Raw genomic sequence first — 19,422 nt, 5'->3', positions numbered from 1 at the left:
CCTAGTGTGTCATTGAAGGCCCTCCCGCAATCAGGATCCAATCTCAACCCTGCTCCTTTCTGTCTGTCCTCTCTTCAGAGGGAGGGCCAGTCCCCTTGCCTCCTTGGGCTTCAAATGGCTCCTCTAGAAAGTGGGGGGTGGGAGTCAGGGTTGGGCTAGATGACCTTTGAGGTCCCTTCTAACACCAAATCTTATGAAACTTGGGTTGGAATCCAAGCTCTGGTACTGAGGAGTGATATGTTCTTGGGTAAGTCTTGTCCTTGTTGTGGGTTTCCACTGACTTCATAGTAATATGAGGAGGGTCAGAGAAGATGACCTATGAGGTTCTTGAAGTCTGCACTGTCACCCCAGCTCTTCCCTTAAGGCACCATGTTACCTCAGGTGGCAGTACCACTATCTATAAAAAAAAAATGGAGTTGATACTAGCTGTGTGACCCTGGGCAAGTCACTTAACCCTCATTGCCCTGCAAAAATAAAATAAAATAAAATGGGGTTGAACTGGATGCCCTTGAAGGGTCCTTCCAGCACTAACATTGTGTGTGATCTGTGCTGAGGCCCCATTCCAAAGACGGGCTCTAACATTCTCTGAGTCTCTTTTAGGCTTTTTCTAGTTTCAGAGATCTGTGGTTATCCTTGCCCATGATTTGACTCCCCTGAGCTATGACTCATTTGTACAATCATAATAATCACAACCTCCATACTCTCGTCTCTGGAAAACCATTCCCATTAAGCTCTATGAGGGTCTTTGCTGAACCTACTAATGGAATCCACACATTGTGAATGAGTCAAGGGATGAATTGTGGTAGGTGTGTTTGTGAGGGCACTCATGCCTGTGATGCCTCTGATCTGAGGAGTCCTTTCCCCTACAGGATTGCACCATCTGCATGGAACGCCTTGCAGCACCATCGGGCTATAAGGGCCCCCAGCCAACAGTCAAGCCAGACCTGGTGGGGAAGCTGTCCAAGTGTGGTCACATCTATCACCTGCATTGCTTGGTTGCCATGTACAATAATGGGAACAAGGTACGTGTTTGGATCAGCTTGCCTGGGTGGGCTCCAAGCTTGTCTGATCCCTCTGGGATCCCTAGAAGAAGATGAGGTTTCATCTAGGTCAGAGCTAAGACTTTTGACATTGTTCATTTCTGGGTACCACCTTTTGAAAAGCATGGGGATGTCCAGAGGTGGTTAGCCAGGATGGTACAGATATAAGGGATGTTTAGCCTGGAGAAAAGGAGGCTCAGAGTCAGGATATGATAGCTGTGCTCAAGCATTTGAAGGACCATCATGCAGAAGACATTAGACTCTCTCTCCATGACCCTACCTACAGTCAGAACTAGGAGCCATGAATGGAAGCGAAAGAGGCAACCTTGGGTTCAATGTCAGGAAAAACCTCCCAAAAATTAGAGCAATCCCAAAGTACAATGAGTTTCCTGAAGAGAGGGAGGCAATTTCCCTTCACCAGAAGGCTTCAGTCAAAGTGCCTGACTCTTCTTTGAATATTTGGTAGAGGGGAGCTTTTGACTGGGTACAGGCTAGACAAGATGGCAGCTGGGGTCCCTGGGACCCTCTGATATCCAAAAAAGGAAAAACCAGCACGGGCCATTTCTAGGGGCTTCAGCCCCTTAAGCTGATTCTACAGCCAAGAGTCGGTGACCCCTGGTGGTTCTAAGCAGCACAAGGCCTGCTTGGAATGGGCAGAATTATGAAGCTGGTCAGCTTTGGCATTAGCAGTGTCTTCTTTGGACTTTTGAATCCTGTTACACCTGTCTGTGTCTGTCTTTTTCCTTGCACAAGACTATAATCTCCTTGAACTGTCTTCACAGGATGTGCCTTGCATGGCTCACAACACCTAGCACAGTCCTAGGATCCTAATAGAAACTAAAAAAAACTGCATAGTAAGAATTCACAGGGGCAGCTGGGTGGCACAGTGGATAGAGCACTGGCCCTGGAGTCAGGAGGACCTGAGTTCAAATCAGGCCTCAGACACTTGACCCTTACTAGCTGTGTGACCCTGGGCAAGTCACTTAACCCCAATTGCCTCACAAAGAAAAAAGAATAATTCACAGCGCTATATAGCACTTGACACCCTATGAAGGGGTTTCCTTACTGCAATAGAAGGGGTTGCAGGAATATGACCATCCTCATGTTGCCGGGGAGGAAACACAGTTCAGAGTGAAGTGAGTCTCTTTATGGGCATATAGTAAATGGTGGGACTGGGGCCTTGAACATCAGTCTTTTTTTTTTTTTTAACAGATTTAAAGAATGTCAGAACTGGAAGGGCCCTTAGAATATGGAATGTCAGAGCTGCTTAGAACCTTAGAACATAGAATTTTAGAGCTGGAGGGTCCTTAGAACATAGAACATGGAGTGTTAGACCTGGAAGCCAACTTCCACATACAAAATGGTAGAACTACAGGGACTTGGGAATATCATATCAGAGCTCAGAGGGACCTTAAAGGCAATGGAATCCAATGCTGTTATTGTGCAGTTGAGGACACTGAGGCCTCAAAGGGGAAATGATCTATCCTGGGTCGCACAGCTGGGGAGCGGGGAAGTGACTGCTAGCACCTGACTCTCTCCTGGCCACTTTCCATGGTTCTTCCCACTACATGCTTCTAAGCTGTTTTCAGCCACTTCTTGAGGAAAATGGGGGTGGATGAGGGGTAAGAGGTCTGTTCAGAGCTCGAGCTGCCTTCATATTTTCCTCTTCCCCCTTCTGTCTTTGGGGGTTTTATCCAAGACTCCTCATTTCAGCTGTTTCTGTCCCTTGCCTCCATTACAGGATGGAAGTTTGCAGTGTCCAACCTGCAAAACCATATATGGCGTCAAGACAGGGACCCAGCCCCCTGGGAAGATGGAGTATCACCTCATCCCCCACTCCCTGCCTGGACACCCAGATTGTAAAACCATCCGGATAATCTACAATATCCCCCCAGGGATTCAGGTGAGCATGGATGGAGCCATGATCCAACAATGTCTTGGCGAAGCCTCTACTAGTTTGGTTTGAAAAAATGCTTAGGTGCTGATCGGAAACCTTTCTCTGACAGTAGTAATGACAGCAGCAGAAACACATTTCTATAGTGCTTCCTGTTCATCCCTAAGAAGGATGTTCCTTACAACAGGCCCTAAAAATAAGGAGTCCAAAAGCTATTCGTGCCAATTTAGAGATAAGGAAGCCAAGGCTTGGAGAAGGGAAATCTACTCACCCAATTTTACCCAATTGGTAAGTGTCAGACATGGGATTTAACAAGATATAACAATCCATCAAGTGTTTACCAGCTCAGCCACAGGAGGCTTTTTTTTTTTCTGGTTCCAAGGTATCCCATATTGATGGTCCTTTAGAAAATGTACCCTGGAAACCTGTCAAAACTTATTCTTCGATTAGCTTCCAGGTTTTCTTCCTGCTTTAATTAAATCACCTTGGAGATCAATGGACAAATCAGTTCATTTCTCTGGGCCCCAGTTTCTTCATCTGTAAGGCAAGATATTACATTAGCTTATCGAGAAGATTAACCTGGAAATTAAAGGAAATAATCAATATAGGAGAAATATAGGAATACCCAAAGATGGGAACTGAGGACAGGGTTTTTATGGGGTAACCGAATAGAAGGGAACCAAAAGATTGTATGAGTCTGGTACTACTACTTAATGTAAATGAACCTTTAACAAAACAAACAATAGAATTGCTCCTGAGTTAATTATAGGAGCTACTAACTCTAAATAGAAACTACTTAATGTAGGTGGACCCTTTTTACATAATAACATAAAGTCCCGGGAGTAAAGTGGGGAAACATTGGGAGGGGATAAGTTGCTTGCGGAGGTGGGGAAGGTCCTTAAATCCATCAAGAGTCTGGAAATGACAAAGATCATCAGCCCCAGGCAATTCATCTGCCTGGGAAGGGGGAGTGGGTGGGGGAATCAGTCAGTTTACAGTTAATTTGTAGTTCTCAGTTATCAGGTCCATTTCAGCTGACATTCTATGATATTATTATTATTATTATGTGTTCATTTCGATATAGAATGTAAGTTCCTTGAGAGAAGTTTACATTCATTTTTGTCTTTGCGTCTGCAGTGTTGTATCCCACAATGAACTCAAGTAGAGCTTGCAAACCACTGAAACCCACAGTTCTTTTTGAGTCCAGTTACTGTGTCTCCTACTGCCTCTCCTCCTTGGACTGATGGAGTTAAATATTGGTTGAGTTGAATTGAAAGCTGCAGAGCTAGGGTGTTCTTTCTGAGTCACTTTTTGCCTTTCCTTTATTCCCTCAGGGACCAGAACACCCGAATCCTGGGAAGAGTTTCACCGCCCGGGGCTTCCCGAGACACTGTTACCTCCCAGACAGTGAGAAAGGGAGGAAGGTGAGAACTTTTTCCTAGGGTCAAGGAATTTGTTTCTAACTTGGAACCCCAGGACTGGGGTCATGCCTGACCTATTCAGTCTGGTCAAAAGGTGATATTGACCTGGGAGCATAGCCAGAATAGTCCTTTGGCCAGAGAGAATGTGTTCCTCCCTCTTCAATCTGGATCTTGATAGGAATGGGACCCTTCCTCTCCTCTGGGGCTTCCCAGGCTGTCTTGCTCTATAAGGGCAAATTTCTTCCCTTTCCTTTGGCTGACGTGTTTAGTCTTAACTGGCTGTGATGTGGTTAGTACAAGTGTTCTTAACCTGGAATCTGTGACTAAACTCTATTTATTTATTTATTTAGCTATTTTGATAACTGTATTTCTTTCTTTTTTCTTTCTTTCTTTTTTTTGTGGGGCAGTGGGAGTTAAGTGACTTGCCCAGTATCATACAGCTAGTCTGAGGCCGGATTTTCAATAACTGTATTTCAATATTATTGGTTTCCTTTGAAAACTTTACATATTTAAAAAACATAATCCTGAGAACAGGCTTCCCCAGACTGTCAGAAGGGTCCAGAACATTAAAAAAAAAAAAAAGATGAATAACCTGATTCAGAGGAGATCGAGCTGATGTTCAGGAGAAGAGCGGTCTGTCCAGGAGCCCCAAGACTAGGAGCATAGCCCCATCTGACCTGGCCAACCCCCTCCCTTCAAACCAGGACAAGTCTGTTCACCTTCTGAAAGGCCTCAGTTTCTCATGTCAAATGAGGATAATGACACCTGTTCTCTTTATCTCACTGGATTGTTGTGAGGATTAGATACAATAATTAATGTGGGAATGATTTGAAAACCATAGCACATTACGCCCAGGAGTTGTTATTAAGTAAATGAAAAGCAGTGGGTCTGGTCCGGTTGTGTCTAAGTTCATTGTGAGGAGGCTTTATCTCTCCACGACAGTATGGATGCACCACTCAGGACACCTTTAAATTATAAGCCTATTAAGGACGACGACCATGTCTGATCTTTAATAATAATAATGTGATGATGATAACCTACATTTATAGAACACTTTACAAAGAGCTTTCCCATCCATTATCCCATTTAATTTACACAACATTTCTGGAAGGCAGGTGGTGCACGTTTCATTATTCCTGTTTTCTAGACAAAGGCAGGTACTTTCATATTTTTACAGAAGAGAAATTGAGTCTCGAGAAGTGAAGTGTCTATACTGAGATCTTCTTGCCAATAGGTGGCAGTCAAGACTCCAATTGAGGTCTTTCTGACTCTTCAGCCTGGGGCTATACAACAGGAAGGGGCCAGGATGATGAGGGAAGCTCAGGCTGCCTTCCTTGTCATCGTGGCCCTAGGATTGTTCTTGAACCAGATACATGATAGGGTCTTGTTGGCTGACCTCTCTGTAGAGCCAGAGATGCTGCTTTAGGAGGGAAAATTAATGAATGAATGAGTGAATGAAAAAGTATTTACTAAACACTTAATATGTGCCAGGCTCAAGATACAAAGAATTAATTCACACTCTCAAGGAATTTTGATTCTATACCATGGAGAGGAGAATGGTAGCCAGGGAAATTATAGAAATACCAAGTGGAACCAGGAGACAGTTAAGGCCATACCCTTTCCTGAAGCGATAGTAATCTTTTTTTTTTTTAGTGAGGCAATTGGGGTTAAGTGACTTGCCCAGGGTCACACAGCTAGTAAGTGTTAAGTGTCTGAGGCTGGATTTGAACTCAGGTACTCCTGACTCCAGGGCTGGTGCTCTATCTACTGCGCCACCTAGTTGCCCCTCTGAAGCAATAGTAATCTTGATTTTATTACTGTACCCAGAGCAAAATTTGCAAGTGGGGGCAGGGTCTCAAGGCAGGATGGGCCTGTGTTAGCCCCAGGGCAGGTGACCAGATGGCCTCAGTGGGACAGCAGGCATTATTTCCTAGACTCAGGTCTAGCTAGGCCTTCAGTTTTAGAAAATCAGCACATAGAGTTGGGGTTTCAGGCTGGGTCTCCAGGGCAAGTTTGCTGCTTTCCACTATCCTATGCTACTTCACAATTCATTCATTCCACAATTCATTCATTCCGTCCCTAAGCCTCAGTTTTCTCATCTGTCAAAGAGATTTAATCGTCTCTATCTAATACCATTTCCAGCCCAGGTGTGCCCCCTCCTGGCCCCCACAGATCCCTTCTAGTTCTAGAGTCTGCTCTTTATTCTCCCCTCCCAGTTCTGACATGCCAAGTTCTAAAGTCCAGACTTGCTGTGCTGCTCTATGTTCTCTGTTCAGAGGCAATAGGTAGAATGCTGGGTCTGGAATCAGGAAGACCCAAGTTCAGCTCCTGTCTCAGACACTTCTTAGCTCCGTGATCCTGGGAAAATCATTTCACCTTTCTCTGCTTCAGTTTCCTCAACTATGAAATGGAGATAATAATGATGCCAGACCTCTCAAGGCTGTGAAAATCCAATAAGATGAGATTATTAAAGGGTTTAGTACTGTGTCAGGCACACAGGAGGCATTTATTTATTTATTTATCCATGCGTTCGTTCGTTCATTCATTTATTTGTTTGTTTATTGGTGAGGCAATTGGTTTTAAGTGACTTGGCCAGGGTCACACAGCTAGTAAGTTTCAAGTGTCTGAAGCTGGATTTGAACTCAGGTCCTCCTGAATCCAAGGCCAGTGCTTTATCCATTGTGCCACCTAGCTGCCCCCCACAGGAGGCATTTAATAAATGCTCTTCCCTTTCCTAAGATTCCTTTAATTTCTGACTGTGAGTCTACAGAGGGGATGCTCTCTAAGGCTTGGGTGAGGGAGAAGAGAAATAGTTTTTTTGTTTTTTGTTTTGGTGAAGCAGTTGAGGTTAAGTGACTTGCCCAGGGTCACACAGCTAGTCGGTGTCAAGTGTCTGAGACTGGATTTGAACTCAGGTCCTCCTGGCTCCAGAGTCAGTACTCTATCCACTGCACCACCTAGCTGCCCTGAAGAGAAATAGTCTTGGGGCTCCTGGTTCTTATGAGAAGACAAGGGGGGGGGGGGGTTGGCTAGAAGGTTTCATGAGCAAGAGAGACAGGGTTCAGAGCCAAAGAATGGGCTTAGGACACCTCAGGGGAATAACTGGATGCTGAGCAGGAATAATTTAGAGCCCCAAGTCTGGCTCTGAATGTCTGACTTTGCACCCAGGCCTTTTCTTCCCTCTTTCCTCCTTCCCAGGTGCTGAAGTTACTTCTGGTAGCCTGGGATCGTAGGCTGATCTTTGCTGTGGGCACCTCCAGCACTACGGGCGAGTCTGACACAGTCATCTGGAATGAAGTCCACCACAAGACAGAGTTTGGCTCCAACCTCACAGGCCACGGCTACCCAGATGCCAATTACCTGGATAATGTGCTAGCGGAGCTGGCCGCCCAGGGCATCGCGGAGGACAGCGCTGCCCTGGAGAAGGACTGAGACCTGAAGGAATCATGATAGGGGGAGGGCTGAACACGGTGGGGCAGGAAGTTGAGGGAGTGTCCCTCTCTCTTTGCTTCTCCTTCCGCCCTTGCAGGTGACAGCCCGATTTGTAGGCTGTGTCATTCATAAACCTCATCAGATACAAGAGGAAGCATGGGACAGGGAATCCCACACACCGTGTTCTCCATGAGACTATAGTCCTGAGGGGAAGCTGGAGGCTCCATCCTCTTGGAGCCTCTTCTCGGTGTTTACACTCAGCTTTCAGAGCAGAGTTTCAGTTCCCTCTCCTCTTAAGGGAAGGGAGCAGGGCCCTCACTGTGCAGGGTGGGTGGGAGGGAGGGGGTGGAACCGGTTAAATCGCTGTGACATTGAATGCCTTGGCCAATGTGGGGTCAGAACGATTGCTCTTGATGAGGAGGGAGGCTTTTGCAAAAGCCTCTGGGAGCATCATCATCATAACCTGCTCCCTCCAACTTCTCAAATGAGGCTGTTGGTTCTCTATGGCTGATGGCCCCTGGGGTTTCTTCTCTGGGCTGGTCACTTCAGCCTCTGTCTCATGAACTGGAACTGAGCCTGGGTCAGCTCCACCCAGAGTTTTTCAGGTTTCCACCCAAGACCTTCCATTGTCTTGGCCTCTTCCAGGTCCGTCCTAGCCAGCATCTGAGCTGTGCTCGGGGAAAGAACGCCTTTCTGACTTCTTTCCCTCCTGACTCATGTCAGCCCAGCCAAATAGAGACCTGGGTCCCTTAGGTTCATGTATTCACTGTGAGTTGAGTCCATGCCAGACTCTGTCCCATCTGTGTACGTGCCATAGGCCACATTCCTTCTGTCCATGCATCACCCATCAGCTCCCTCACCCCCATCCCTTTTCTGAGCTGGTATCAGCCCCAGTCCCAGTTGTTCCGTGTGTACCTAGCCCATTTGAACTGGGGTCTGAACAGAACCAACTCACATGCCCTATCCCTTCCCTTCAGCTCTTAAGCGGCTCACGGTAAAACTGGAATGTGAATTGTTCCAGCCTGTGAAAAGGCCAAGTGGAAAGAGGGAGGTTAGGGAAGAAGCATGAACATTCATAGATGATCATCTCTTTGAACAATCACCAGATAAGATCAGAACCACGGACAGCGCCCTACTGTCCCCCTTGGGCCTCTTTCTGTCTGTCCCCAACAGAGAAGAGATGAAGTAGAAGAGGCCATCTATTCTATTCTCTTCCCCTCTTTTACAGATGAGGAAATTGAGGCCCAGAGAAGTGAAGAGATTTGCTTAAGGTCCCACAGACAGTCGTTAGAACTGAGAATTGAACCCAAGTCCTCTGACTTCAAATGCTGTGTTCTTTCTACACACCAGGCAGTGGAGAATGGGAGACCCCCATGTTCAGGATCTATTTCAGCCTAGGTTTGAACCTAGCTGGGTTCTTAACTTATTCCGAAGTGGGATAGAACCCCATCCCACCCACATCTGGTCTAGCCTATGTCTGAGCTGCATCCCTGGAGGAAGGGGGGGTTCCTTTGGCCCCAACTTCTCTTTTGCTATCTACTCCCAATGGGGGAGGAATTAGGATTCAGAGAGAAGAGAAGGGGAAGCTATATTTCCCTTTTGAAGAAGGTGGGTTCTTTGAACAGTGTGTATGGGGGAGATTTCCCTTGGATATGGATTTGAATTTATATGCCTCATGTTTTGGGGGCCTGACGTATATATGTACATATATTTCATAATGTTTGGAAGGTTTTTGATGGTACTTCAATAAGGACTGGAGGCCAGCCCCATGGGCTGCTTGCAGAGAACCCATTTTGAATTGATGGTAGCCAGGGGCTCCATGACCCAATTTCTACCCAATTGGAAAAGAAAATGCTGATGCTGAGATCTATAACCCATTTCATATAGCTGCCACCAGTGGAAGGTAGTTGGGAAACAACCAGTGACTTCCTCTAGAGGGAACATTGATGGGAATTTCTAGTCCCTCTATGGATCAACCATTTTATTTTTGGTTATTTCTGTTCTTCCTATGAAAGGTTTGTCATTTTCTTTTATTAGTGAGCTAGAGATCAGACAACCACAATCACTTTAGACTTTCCCACTTTTCTGTCTTCAAGGTTGGAGCCATGAAAATAGTAACCCTTCGTCTGGGTCATCTAATACCATTTCCCATTCCTTCCACAAGGTTACAAAGGAATAGCTAGGCATGCCTTTCCTTTGGAGACTCTGGCCCCCTGTTGTAGTGGTACTTGGTTCTGACAACCATCTTTTTCAAACCACAAATTGAAACACATGGTGTGCCAGAGGATACTCCTCAGAAGTTGTCTTTCATTTTCCCAGCACAGGGTTGTGTTGCAGCCCCACACCTGCCGTCGGGCACTCTGTTACCCTTGTCAGTTCTCTGGGCTTGTCAATAGGAGAGGTTGGGGAACCAGCAAAGTTGGAATGGATGAAGGGATTGAAAAGAATAGAAGTTAAAGGGGGGGTGGGGTAAGAGTTGTTGACCAGTGGGAAATGGGTGTGAAAGAATAATATAGTGAGTGGTTTGACTGAGGACCAGGGAGAAGGAAGATTAGGATGGAGAGAGTAGGAACAATGAGAGCCCAGGGAATTCGTCAAGGTTGGTCAGATTGCTCTGGTTAATACCGCGTGAGCAGCTAGGGTTCAAGCCAGCCTCCTTTCCCATGAGATGTCTCAGCTGTGTTTTTGCTCCATTTTCCTTGCCTTTTAAAGGATATTAATGGGGGGCACTTCATCTGCTCCAGCCCAATTCCTTCAGTTTACAGCATTCAGAGTGTTCATAGGAGCATGGATTCTGAACCATCACCGAGTCCAACTGTCCCATTTTATAGATAAGGAGACTTAATGTACAGAAGGCTGAGGTTATTTCCCCAAGGTTCCATAGATAGTAAGTGGTAGAATCCAGACGCAATGCTCTCTCCCTAGCACCTAGACTGCTAACTTTTCCCTTCTTCACTATGCCAACTTAGGGTGGGAGCATTTCTCTGTTCCTTTCCCTTTGTCAAGCAAGAAAGGTACTGGCTCTCAAAGTGTGCCCTATGGCCTATAATCTGAATGTGTTGTCAGTGGGCACACCCACCCCTGGCACAGGGAGGAGTCTTTAAAGGTCTCACCGTTTACCCTGGTCATGTTGCTCCTGACTGTACTCTCTGCAAAACTCAAGAGGAAGTTCCAAGAACTCTGGTCTCATGAGGCCTTGGCATTTGCCTTGCCCGCCCATGGGCTTGATCCCAGGCAGAGCTATCCTTCCCTGGAGGCCCTGCTGCATATCCATTGCCTGCCCAGGAGAGAGCTCTCGTCCTGCCCCTCACCATCCCAGCACCAGCAATGACCTGGGCCCTGCCTTCAATCCGAGACCTCCTCTGAGCATGGTGAATGGGGTTGGAGGGGGCAGCCCCTGCAGACCCCGTGCCGTGTATATGTGGGAGGTGAGAGTGTGCGCGCGCGCGCGCGTGTGTGTGTGTGTGTGTGTGTGTGTGTGTGTGTGTGTGTGTGTGTGTGTACGTGTCCTTTCTTTTTCTTCTTTGTATAATTTGGAGTCGTCTGTGTTTTTATACTTGGTCAGGAACCCGCGGCATCCTGAGGTCCCACTGACTAGATGAGCATGAGGTTAGGAGGGGCAGTGAGGTGGACAGGCCACTGGGCCTTCCACCTGTCTGTTGTTGGAATTGATTTGGGGCTTTTGGGGAGGTGGGAGGGAGTGGGCGAATGTCCTGGTGTACTATTGATTTGTTTGTTTAAAAAAAAAAAGTGTTGATTTTTTTTTTGGGGGGGGGGGCTGGCTATGCTGTATTGCTCTGCTGGAGGACAGCGCCACCTAGTGCCCATGGGGGTTGTGTGCAGAACAATAAAAGGAGAATTCTCGATGTTGCTCTTCGTGTTGGTCTCTGTGTGATGTTATTGCTTCCTTCTAGGGCCTGCTGGGTGGTTGGGGGAATCCCTTTCCTGGGGGACTGTTACCTGACTCATTGTCCCTACCACAATGAATGAATTGGCAGCAGAAAACAGAAGGAAATAAACCGGTTCTTGGGGCTTTTCCCCCTCTAATTTGCTTTTTACTCAGGGCTCCCTTAATTACCCACCCCCTCCCTCCAGACTGTTTTTCTTTCAAGAATTATTCATTAAAAACTCCAGTACGGTAGTAGACTGAAATAAATGGAAAATCGTACGGGCAAACAAATGCAACTCCCCTTTCTTTTTATGTAATAATAACAGCTAGTATTTATATAGGAATTTCAGGTTTGCAAAGGGCTTTAGAAGGCAGCTGGGTGGTGCAGTGGGCTTGGAGTCATGAAGACTCTCCTTCATGAGTTCAAATCCGGCCTCAGATACACATGTGATCTCATTTGATCCTCACAACAGTCCCGTGAGATAAGTGCTATAATTATTCCCATATTGCAGATGAGGAAACTGTGGCTAAGTGACTTGCCCAAGACCATATAAGCTAATAGATTTCTGAGTCAGAATTCTTGATTCCCAGTCCAGCACTAATCCACTGTGCCATTTAGATAAAGGGAACTTTTCAATTTTTTTCAATTCTCTCTGATTTCTTTGGAAGCAGTTGTCATTCAGATTCCCTACTAGCATCTTCAGTTTCCTGATGTGTCAGGCACTGTGGTAAGTGCTTCACAAACAGCACATGTCACTGGAATGGAGGGCTGGGGGTGTGTAGCCTGCCTTACACTTAATGCCTTGACCTATATAATTCTATTAGCCAGAATAATCTCCCCACCTCCTCCCTCCACCCAGGGATCTTTATTTAAAAAAAAAAAAAAGCTTTTCATCTCTTGGGTATATTAAAATCAGACTGAAAGCCTTTGGTTGCTGGTTTGTTTGTCTTTTGTAAATTCACCTCTAGGTTACTCTCAGTCTTAGCCAGAAAGCCTTTTGAGGAGCCTAAGATCACTCCCAGTATAACTGATCTTTTAGGGATGGCATGAGAAGGATCCAGTTTCAAGACATTAAGAATCTACTATGTGGGTGGCCCTATGCTCAGAGTTTACGGGGGGCGGGGCTACAGAATAACAGTGCCTGCACTCAAGGAGTTTCTAGTTTGCTAGAGAAAGCAAACATGATCCAAGGTAGAAAGTGATGGGAGCAAAGGTGACAACTGTTCAAAGTACACTAGGAAAATGAGGAAGGAGAGAATCCTTTCCACTGAGGAGTTACCTGGGAAGGCTTCCTAGAAGAGGGGATGATATCTGAGCTTCACTCTGAAAAAAAGAGAATTTCAATAGGCAGAGATGAGGAGGGAAAGTATTAATTGGGAAACCTCTGTTCTACTAGTTCCAGCCAGGAAAATAGGAGAGTTTGAGACCTAGCTCTACTAGTACCCACGTGACCTTGTGTGAGTCATATCACCTCTCTTGAACCTGATTTGGAGGAGGTAGTGTTGATGGTGGTGATGATGGTGACAACTATTATTTATATAGCTCATTCTGGCTGGAAAGTTTCCTTCCTTCCAATAAAGAACCCTATGAAACTTGAAATTGGTGGTGTGAGTATTTTATTCCTGTTTTTAAGAGGACCTGGAGGCTCAGAAAAGTAAAGTTCTTTGCCAGAGGTCACACAGCTAATGATTTGGCAGAGCAAGGTCTGAACCCAGGGTTTTCCAGACTGTTAGACTGTGCCATTTACTCTCTATCCCATCCCTACTTCAGTTAAGAGTGCTTTGAGCTCCTTAGGAAAAGAAAAAAAAAGAGTTCCTGTAAATTCAGAGATTAGATCACCTCTCAGTTCTGCAATCTAGAAAGCAAAAGAAGCATAAATAATCTTGAGCAACAAATATTAAAAATTATGTTTGGGGAGAAATCATATGATTGGGAGGGGAAGAAAGGAAAACAAAATTTCATCTTCTGAATTTTGTGTGTGTGGGAGGGTGCAAAATACAAATTGGGCAACATTCCCCAAATAACAGGGGTAGGGAATAAAACTGTGATTTCATCGATTTAGGGAACTCCCTGATGAAGAAACTCCCCCAGCAAATGTAGGTCAGCATCTCCTCTGAAACTGAGTCTTAGAAAGTTTCCTGAGGCACTAAGAAGTTAAGTAACATTCCTGGGGTCACACTGTCAGTATCTGTCAGAGTTGGGACTTAAGTTCATTTTCCTGTTTCCAAAGTCAGCTTTCTCTCCACTCTGAGCTCAACATGGACAAAACATGAAGAAACATTCATATCAGAAAGCACGTCAAAGCTTACAAAGAGCTTTCCTCTAGGAAGTATACTGGATCGAAATCAAGTGGCCCATTGGGGAAAGAGGCTATTGGCTAATCAAGGCTGGAGTGAAATGATCTCTGAGAACATGCCAAACAAAGATACTCAAGAATTGATGGCACTTTCTTTTAATAAGTCTATAAGTTGTAGAAAAGGTATTGAGATGCATTAGTCAAGGAAATTCCTCTTTAAGAGTTTACTACACTAAATTAGAGGTTTAACGGTTGTGTGTGTGTGTGTGTTTTCTGGGGGTAATGAGGGTTGTGACTTTCCCAGGGTCACACGACGAGTAAGTGTCAAGTATCTGAGGCCAGATTTGAACTCAAGTTCTCCTGAATCCAAGGCCGATGCTTTATCTACTGCGCCACCTTGCTGCCCCGAGGTTTAGGATTTTTAAAGAAAATGGTGAATATTCCTTACCATTCCATTAAAAAAAATAAAGTGAATTGTGATTATTTACTCTAATTCACTTTCTGCCTGAGAATAATGGAAGAATGGTGACAAGTCAATCAATCAAAAAAATCATTTATTAAGTGCTTACTGTGTGCCAGGCACTGGGCTAAGTGAGGTAGATAAAAAGAGAGGTTACAGCATTGCCTGCCTTCAACTAGCTCTCATATATTGTGGAAGATGACACGCCACAGGGAGGTATATGCTAGATACAGAGTGCAAGGGACAATAATTTGAGAAGGGAAGGCAGTGGGGGAGGGGGCAGAAAGTTGAGACTTGAAGAAAGGCCCAGAAACTAAGAGACTGCATTGAGGAGGGAGAACACTTCAGGCATGAGAGACAGCCAGTACAAAGGCATGGAGAGGGGAGAGGAATACTCCATCAAGCTCCCTCAGTGTAGTGAGCTTGGGTGGAGAGTATGGAACTCACCCTCCCATCTATCCCACCTCTGCCAGCTAGGTGTCTCCCCTCGCAGCCTCGTATTCAAAGAAAGATTTCTCATTCAAAGGAGCCTAAGGTAAAACAGATTTGGGGGCATTGGAGTGTGAGCCCTGGGAGCTAAATATCCTATTGAAGTGTCCTGTTCAGAAGGAACATGGATAGAAACTGAACAGTTGTTACAGGTGATAGATGGGTCAGAATTCCTGTTTCCCCTAGGATAACAGCATCTTTCCAAACATTTCCAAACATCCTCTTTCCTCTCCCCCTGCTCTCAGGATATCTCTGGAGCAGAAACATTTCACAGTTGCACCACAAAATACCTCAGAAAACTTTATGTCTCTCTTGGAAGGATCACCATTGGTTTGAACCAGGCAATGCTGAATGAAGGGCTTTTAAAGGAAGTAGAGTTGGAAGTGGTTTGGAAAAGGGGTAAAGGATATTCCATGAAGGTGCAGGGCTTTGTTAGTAGGACCTATGCTGTCATTGTAAAGTAAGTCCCCAAAGCTAAAAACCAAGACATTCAATTTCTTCCTCTTCTGCCCACCATTCACTGTTTCCTTATATTGAATCCCCCCTACCCACCCCAAGCAGGGTTATACTGTGCTTCTCCCCACCTACTGGCTTCCTACTGACTTTTTTATTTACTTTATTTATACTTTATTTAAATTGTATTTTTATTTTTAATTTTTTTCGTACAAACTCTTTCATCTTTTTTTTTCCTGCTATAAAATTGGTTTCCAGAAGCCTGAAATGTGGGCTTATTTTTTAATTTAAAAACAAACTAACTGGGGGCAGCTAGGTGGTACAGTGGATAAAGCACCAGCCTTGGATTCAGGAGGACCTGAGTTCAATTCTGGCCTCAGACACTTAACACTTACTAGCTGTGTGACCCTGGGCAAGTCACTTAACCCCAACTGCCTCACCCAAAACCATAAAAACAAAACTAAACTAACTAACTTGAGAGGATGATGCTTTATGTAAGCCATGATCATATTGGGAATTACTATATGGGGGAATAAGTAACCCCACTCCTTCATCCCCATCAATTTCTCAGGCTACATGGCAAAATTTCAAAAGCCTTCCCAACTCCCCATTCTCCTGTTTGCTTTGACATCTACAGGTGGTGACTGGAAATTTTTAATTTTCAGTAATATCCTCTTTTCTTCCTCCTCCCCACCCCCTACTTGCTTAGAATGCATGTTTGCTGAATTATATTTTTTATTTTGTTTTTCAGTTAATAAGCATTTATTTTTTCTCCCTCCCTCTTCCCTCCCTTGCATATATCCTAAGATAATTTAACATAGAATGTCAATGCAGAGAGGGACCCTAAAATACCAAGAGTCCCCTTTAACCCTATGTTCTGTCATTCTACATCATAATATTCTATATTCTAAAAATCTCTTCTGGGTCTGATTCTCTATGTTCTGAGACTGACAGGGATGTGGAATGTTAATGAGATAATTTAGACTTGAAACACAGAGCACAGATTGCCAGAACATAGAGCTAGAAGGAGTCTTACCATTCATTCTAAGATTCTTTCCCCATCTGTGTTCTTTATTTGAGCTAAAAGACTTAGAACATAAAATGTTACTCATAGCATTCGAAGGGACCTTAGAAAATTAGAACCTACATGGTATTGTAGTCCAACCCTCCCCTTTCCATCTCAACAAGGAGGAAACTGAGGCCCATGAAGATTACCACCTTTTCCTCGATCCCCAAATAGGGAAGAGAAGGCCCCCAGGCATATTGACTATTTGCATTCTTCATTTCTGAGACAGAAAGAGCAGCGAATAAACTAGAAGGGGAAAGGAGCAGTCAGGGTAGAGAAGAAATTTAGAGTTCTAGACAGTGATTAGGTCAAATGATTCCCAGGAAGATATTTAAACTAATGAGGGACATTGCTCCTGACTTAGCTCACTTGTGCCCCCCACTTCTTCTGATACCCTATATTCAGCAGTAGCCTCCATCAAACTTTTGCTCTCTTCTCCTATTTCCTCATACTCCCGTTTCTTGTACCTACGAGTACCATAGATGGCCAAGATGATCAGGGCTGCCAAGACAACAGTCACACCAGCTGTGACTCCAGCTGTGGCCCCACCAGATAAACCACTGTCAGATCCATGGATGAGATTTATGGTTCTTCGGACCTCAGAAGGATCTGCCAACTTCCAGAGATGGGTGCGAGAATCCTTGATCCAGGACTTCTCGCTCTCACTGTTGATAACCATCACCGTATTGGTAGCTGCCTGACTCATGAGAGGTGGCCGGGAGAAGGGAGGCAGCCTTGCAGGAGGCAGGGAGCCCCCATTAAAGAGCCCTGCTTTGACACAGTAGGATACTTGGCAGCCATCGCTAATCAGAGCCAGGTGTTGACTGAAACCTGCTGGGCACTTTTTCAGGTAAGGTCCACCTTGATTCCTATGTTGGGCTGAGTTCACCAAAGGGTTCCCCATATCACAGCTGAAGAAACCACCAAAAGGCACAGAGTACCTGTAGCCCAGCTCATAGTCTTGACTGGTGCAAACATGGAGACCATCCAAGAGTCTCAGTGGCAAATAGCCAGCTGGGCATGACTGGGCATTGGTCACAGGGTTGACAGTCTTGCCACTAAAGAGACCGCCAAAAAGAAAGCCTGAATTATCAGGGACCTGGCCACTTGCCACACACCAGAAACCTCTGAATTCAGCCTTGGCCACTCGGAACACATCTTCACATTCTTTCTTGCAGAAAACCCACATTTTGCACTTTCGGTGGCATTCCAGGAGGTTGTAGCCTTCTTCTCTAAAATGGGAATGTAATAGGACTGGGGAGTAATTTTCTGGGCAGGAGAATCCTCCAGTGAGTGGATTTTTCTGCTCTAGTTCTGGGCACAGAAGCATGGCTTCCGTCCCTGAGATCTGGGTACACTCCTGGTAAACTCCCCCAAAGGTGAAGTTGGTCATTTTCCCCTCACATGACCCATCATCCATATTGGCTTGGAAATTGAAGTTGGGGGAATCTCTGTCGATGCAACCAGGGTAGGTGTTAAAGGTATAATAACGCCTTACTGTAGCTTCCACGGTTTTGGATAGCTTCTTCACCAAGGGGGCTGGCAAATCGGGCAAAGTGTCAGAGTTGATGAAGAAGTACAAGGGCAAGCCAGAACGGTCTATTGCTACCAAGTGGTTGGTGGTGCCCTTTTGCCAGCCCTCAAGGGTGATGCCTGGGTAAAAAGGGACTCCACCAATGCTCGCCACCCTGGAGTTGGTTCGGTTGGATAGGTAGTTCTTGTGGAAAACATCCTGGGAGGTATGGCTATCTTCTATTTTGAAACTGATAATATTATGGAATGCTGCACCAGCTGATGCAGTGATGCTGGTGCGGGTAGCCTGGCTGTCATCTAAGAAGGAAGCTTTGATCTGATCCTCCTGTACTAAGATGGCCCCAGCATCCACACTGGTGATGACATGAGTTCCATAGCTGAGGACCAGGAGTTCTGCCATGAAGTTAGCCATTCGAGTCTGGTTATTCTCCAGTCGGTTAGAGATATCCATGAGCTCTTTTTTGAACCCCTTGCTTAATAGTGAAATAGGATTGACTTTGGCTGTATAGACCAAGTTTCTCACCTGGACCCTGGTGGTAACAGCTTGTTCCTTCACCTGATGGGTCTTCATTCTCTGGAATTCAGTGGAGAACTTGCCATTGGCCATGGAGAAGAGGGAGACCTCTGTGTTGATGGAGGAGGAGGTGGTACTTTGGTAATTCACCCAGGATTCAATGATTTCAGAATTCAGCTCCAAGTTACTCTGCTTCTGGGGAATTGTCAGGATTTCATCTGGGATGATGTACTGTCCATCTTCTGTGGTCCGACAATTGTTGTATTGCAATTGCAGCACCCTCCCCATGTCCACATTCCTCAGATTATCCCAGCCCCCACCAGGTAATACTTCCAGAACTGAGACGTTCAAGGATTTCTTGCATTTTTGAAATCCAACTTCAGGGGGATTCCCCAGAGGGGCATCTTTCCCTTCTCCCCACAAAACGACTGTCCAGAAGAGAAGGACACTTCCCAAGCAGTTCATGATTCCAACAATCCACGACACACAAAGTGCTCTAGTCAGTGGCAAAAGAGCCTGGGAAATGAACCAGTAGACCAGCCCGTGCTGAGGCAGTAAAGTGAGCAGTTCCTCTTTCCACGCTAATTTTGTTGCAAAATAGAGAAATGAGAGATGATGAAAAAAGAATGTTTGGCAATGGGCAGAGAAGAAAGACTTGTGCTCAAGATAAAAATATCAGTCCTCCCCATTCCCCAAATTCCAAAGAAAATCATTCCCATTGAGAGAGCATTTCTAGGAGGCAGTGTGGTGATCTGGAAAGAGTGCTAGACTGTGAGAAGGGAAGGCGGAATCAAGAAATGTGGGCAGAACTCATCGTATTACCTTGAATATATCATTTCAGCTTTATGGGCCTCAATTCTCTCATAAATAAGTCAATTGGTCTGCATATTCTGAGGTCTATGTTCTAAGTTCCCTTCTAAGGCTGTATGGTTTA

At 45.3% G+C, this 19,422-nt stretch overlaps 2 protein-coding genes across 6 annotated transcripts in view; one reads left to right on the top strand and one right to left on the bottom strand.

Moving 5' to 3' along the window:
• DTX4 (deltex E3 ubiquitin ligase 4) overlaps positions 1-8,106 on the top strand; it is a 37,839-nt gene extending 29,733 nt beyond the window's left edge. For all 5 annotated transcript variants that reach the window (XM_043969594.1, XM_043969591.1, XM_043969595.1 and 2 more), the window contains 4 exons: positions 870-1,022; positions 2,782-2,943; positions 4,269-4,358; positions 7,554-8,106. In XM_043969594.1, the coding sequence (XP_043825529.1) occupies positions 870-1,022; positions 2,782-2,943; positions 4,269-4,358; positions 7,554-7,787 (639 nt within the window). In that variant the 3' untranslated portion in view covers positions 7,788-8,106. The remainder of the gene's footprint in view (positions 1-869; positions 1,023-2,781; positions 2,944-4,268; positions 4,359-7,553) is intronic.
• Positions 8,107-16,420: 8,314 nt separating this feature from the next.
• On the bottom strand, positions 16,421-18,986 carry MPEG1 (macrophage expressed 1). Its single transcript, XM_043971449.1, has one exon. The coding sequence runs from the start codon at positions 18,951-18,953 to the stop codon at positions 16,773-16,775; it is 2,181 nt and encodes a 726-aa protein (XP_043827384.1). The 5' UTR covers positions 18,954-18,986; the 3' UTR covers positions 16,421-16,772.
• Between the last annotated feature and the right edge of the window lie 436 nt (positions 18,987-19,422).

Source organism: Dromiciops gliroides, chromosome 6, assembly GCF_019393635.1.
Source record: "Dromiciops gliroides isolate mDroGli1 chromosome 6, mDroGli1.pri, whole genome shotgun sequence".
In the NCBI taxonomy this organism is placed as follows: Eukaryota; Metazoa; Chordata; class Mammalia; order Microbiotheria; family Microbiotheriidae; genus Dromiciops; species Dromiciops gliroides.
This window is presented reverse-complemented; position numbering and strand designations above follow the sequence as displayed.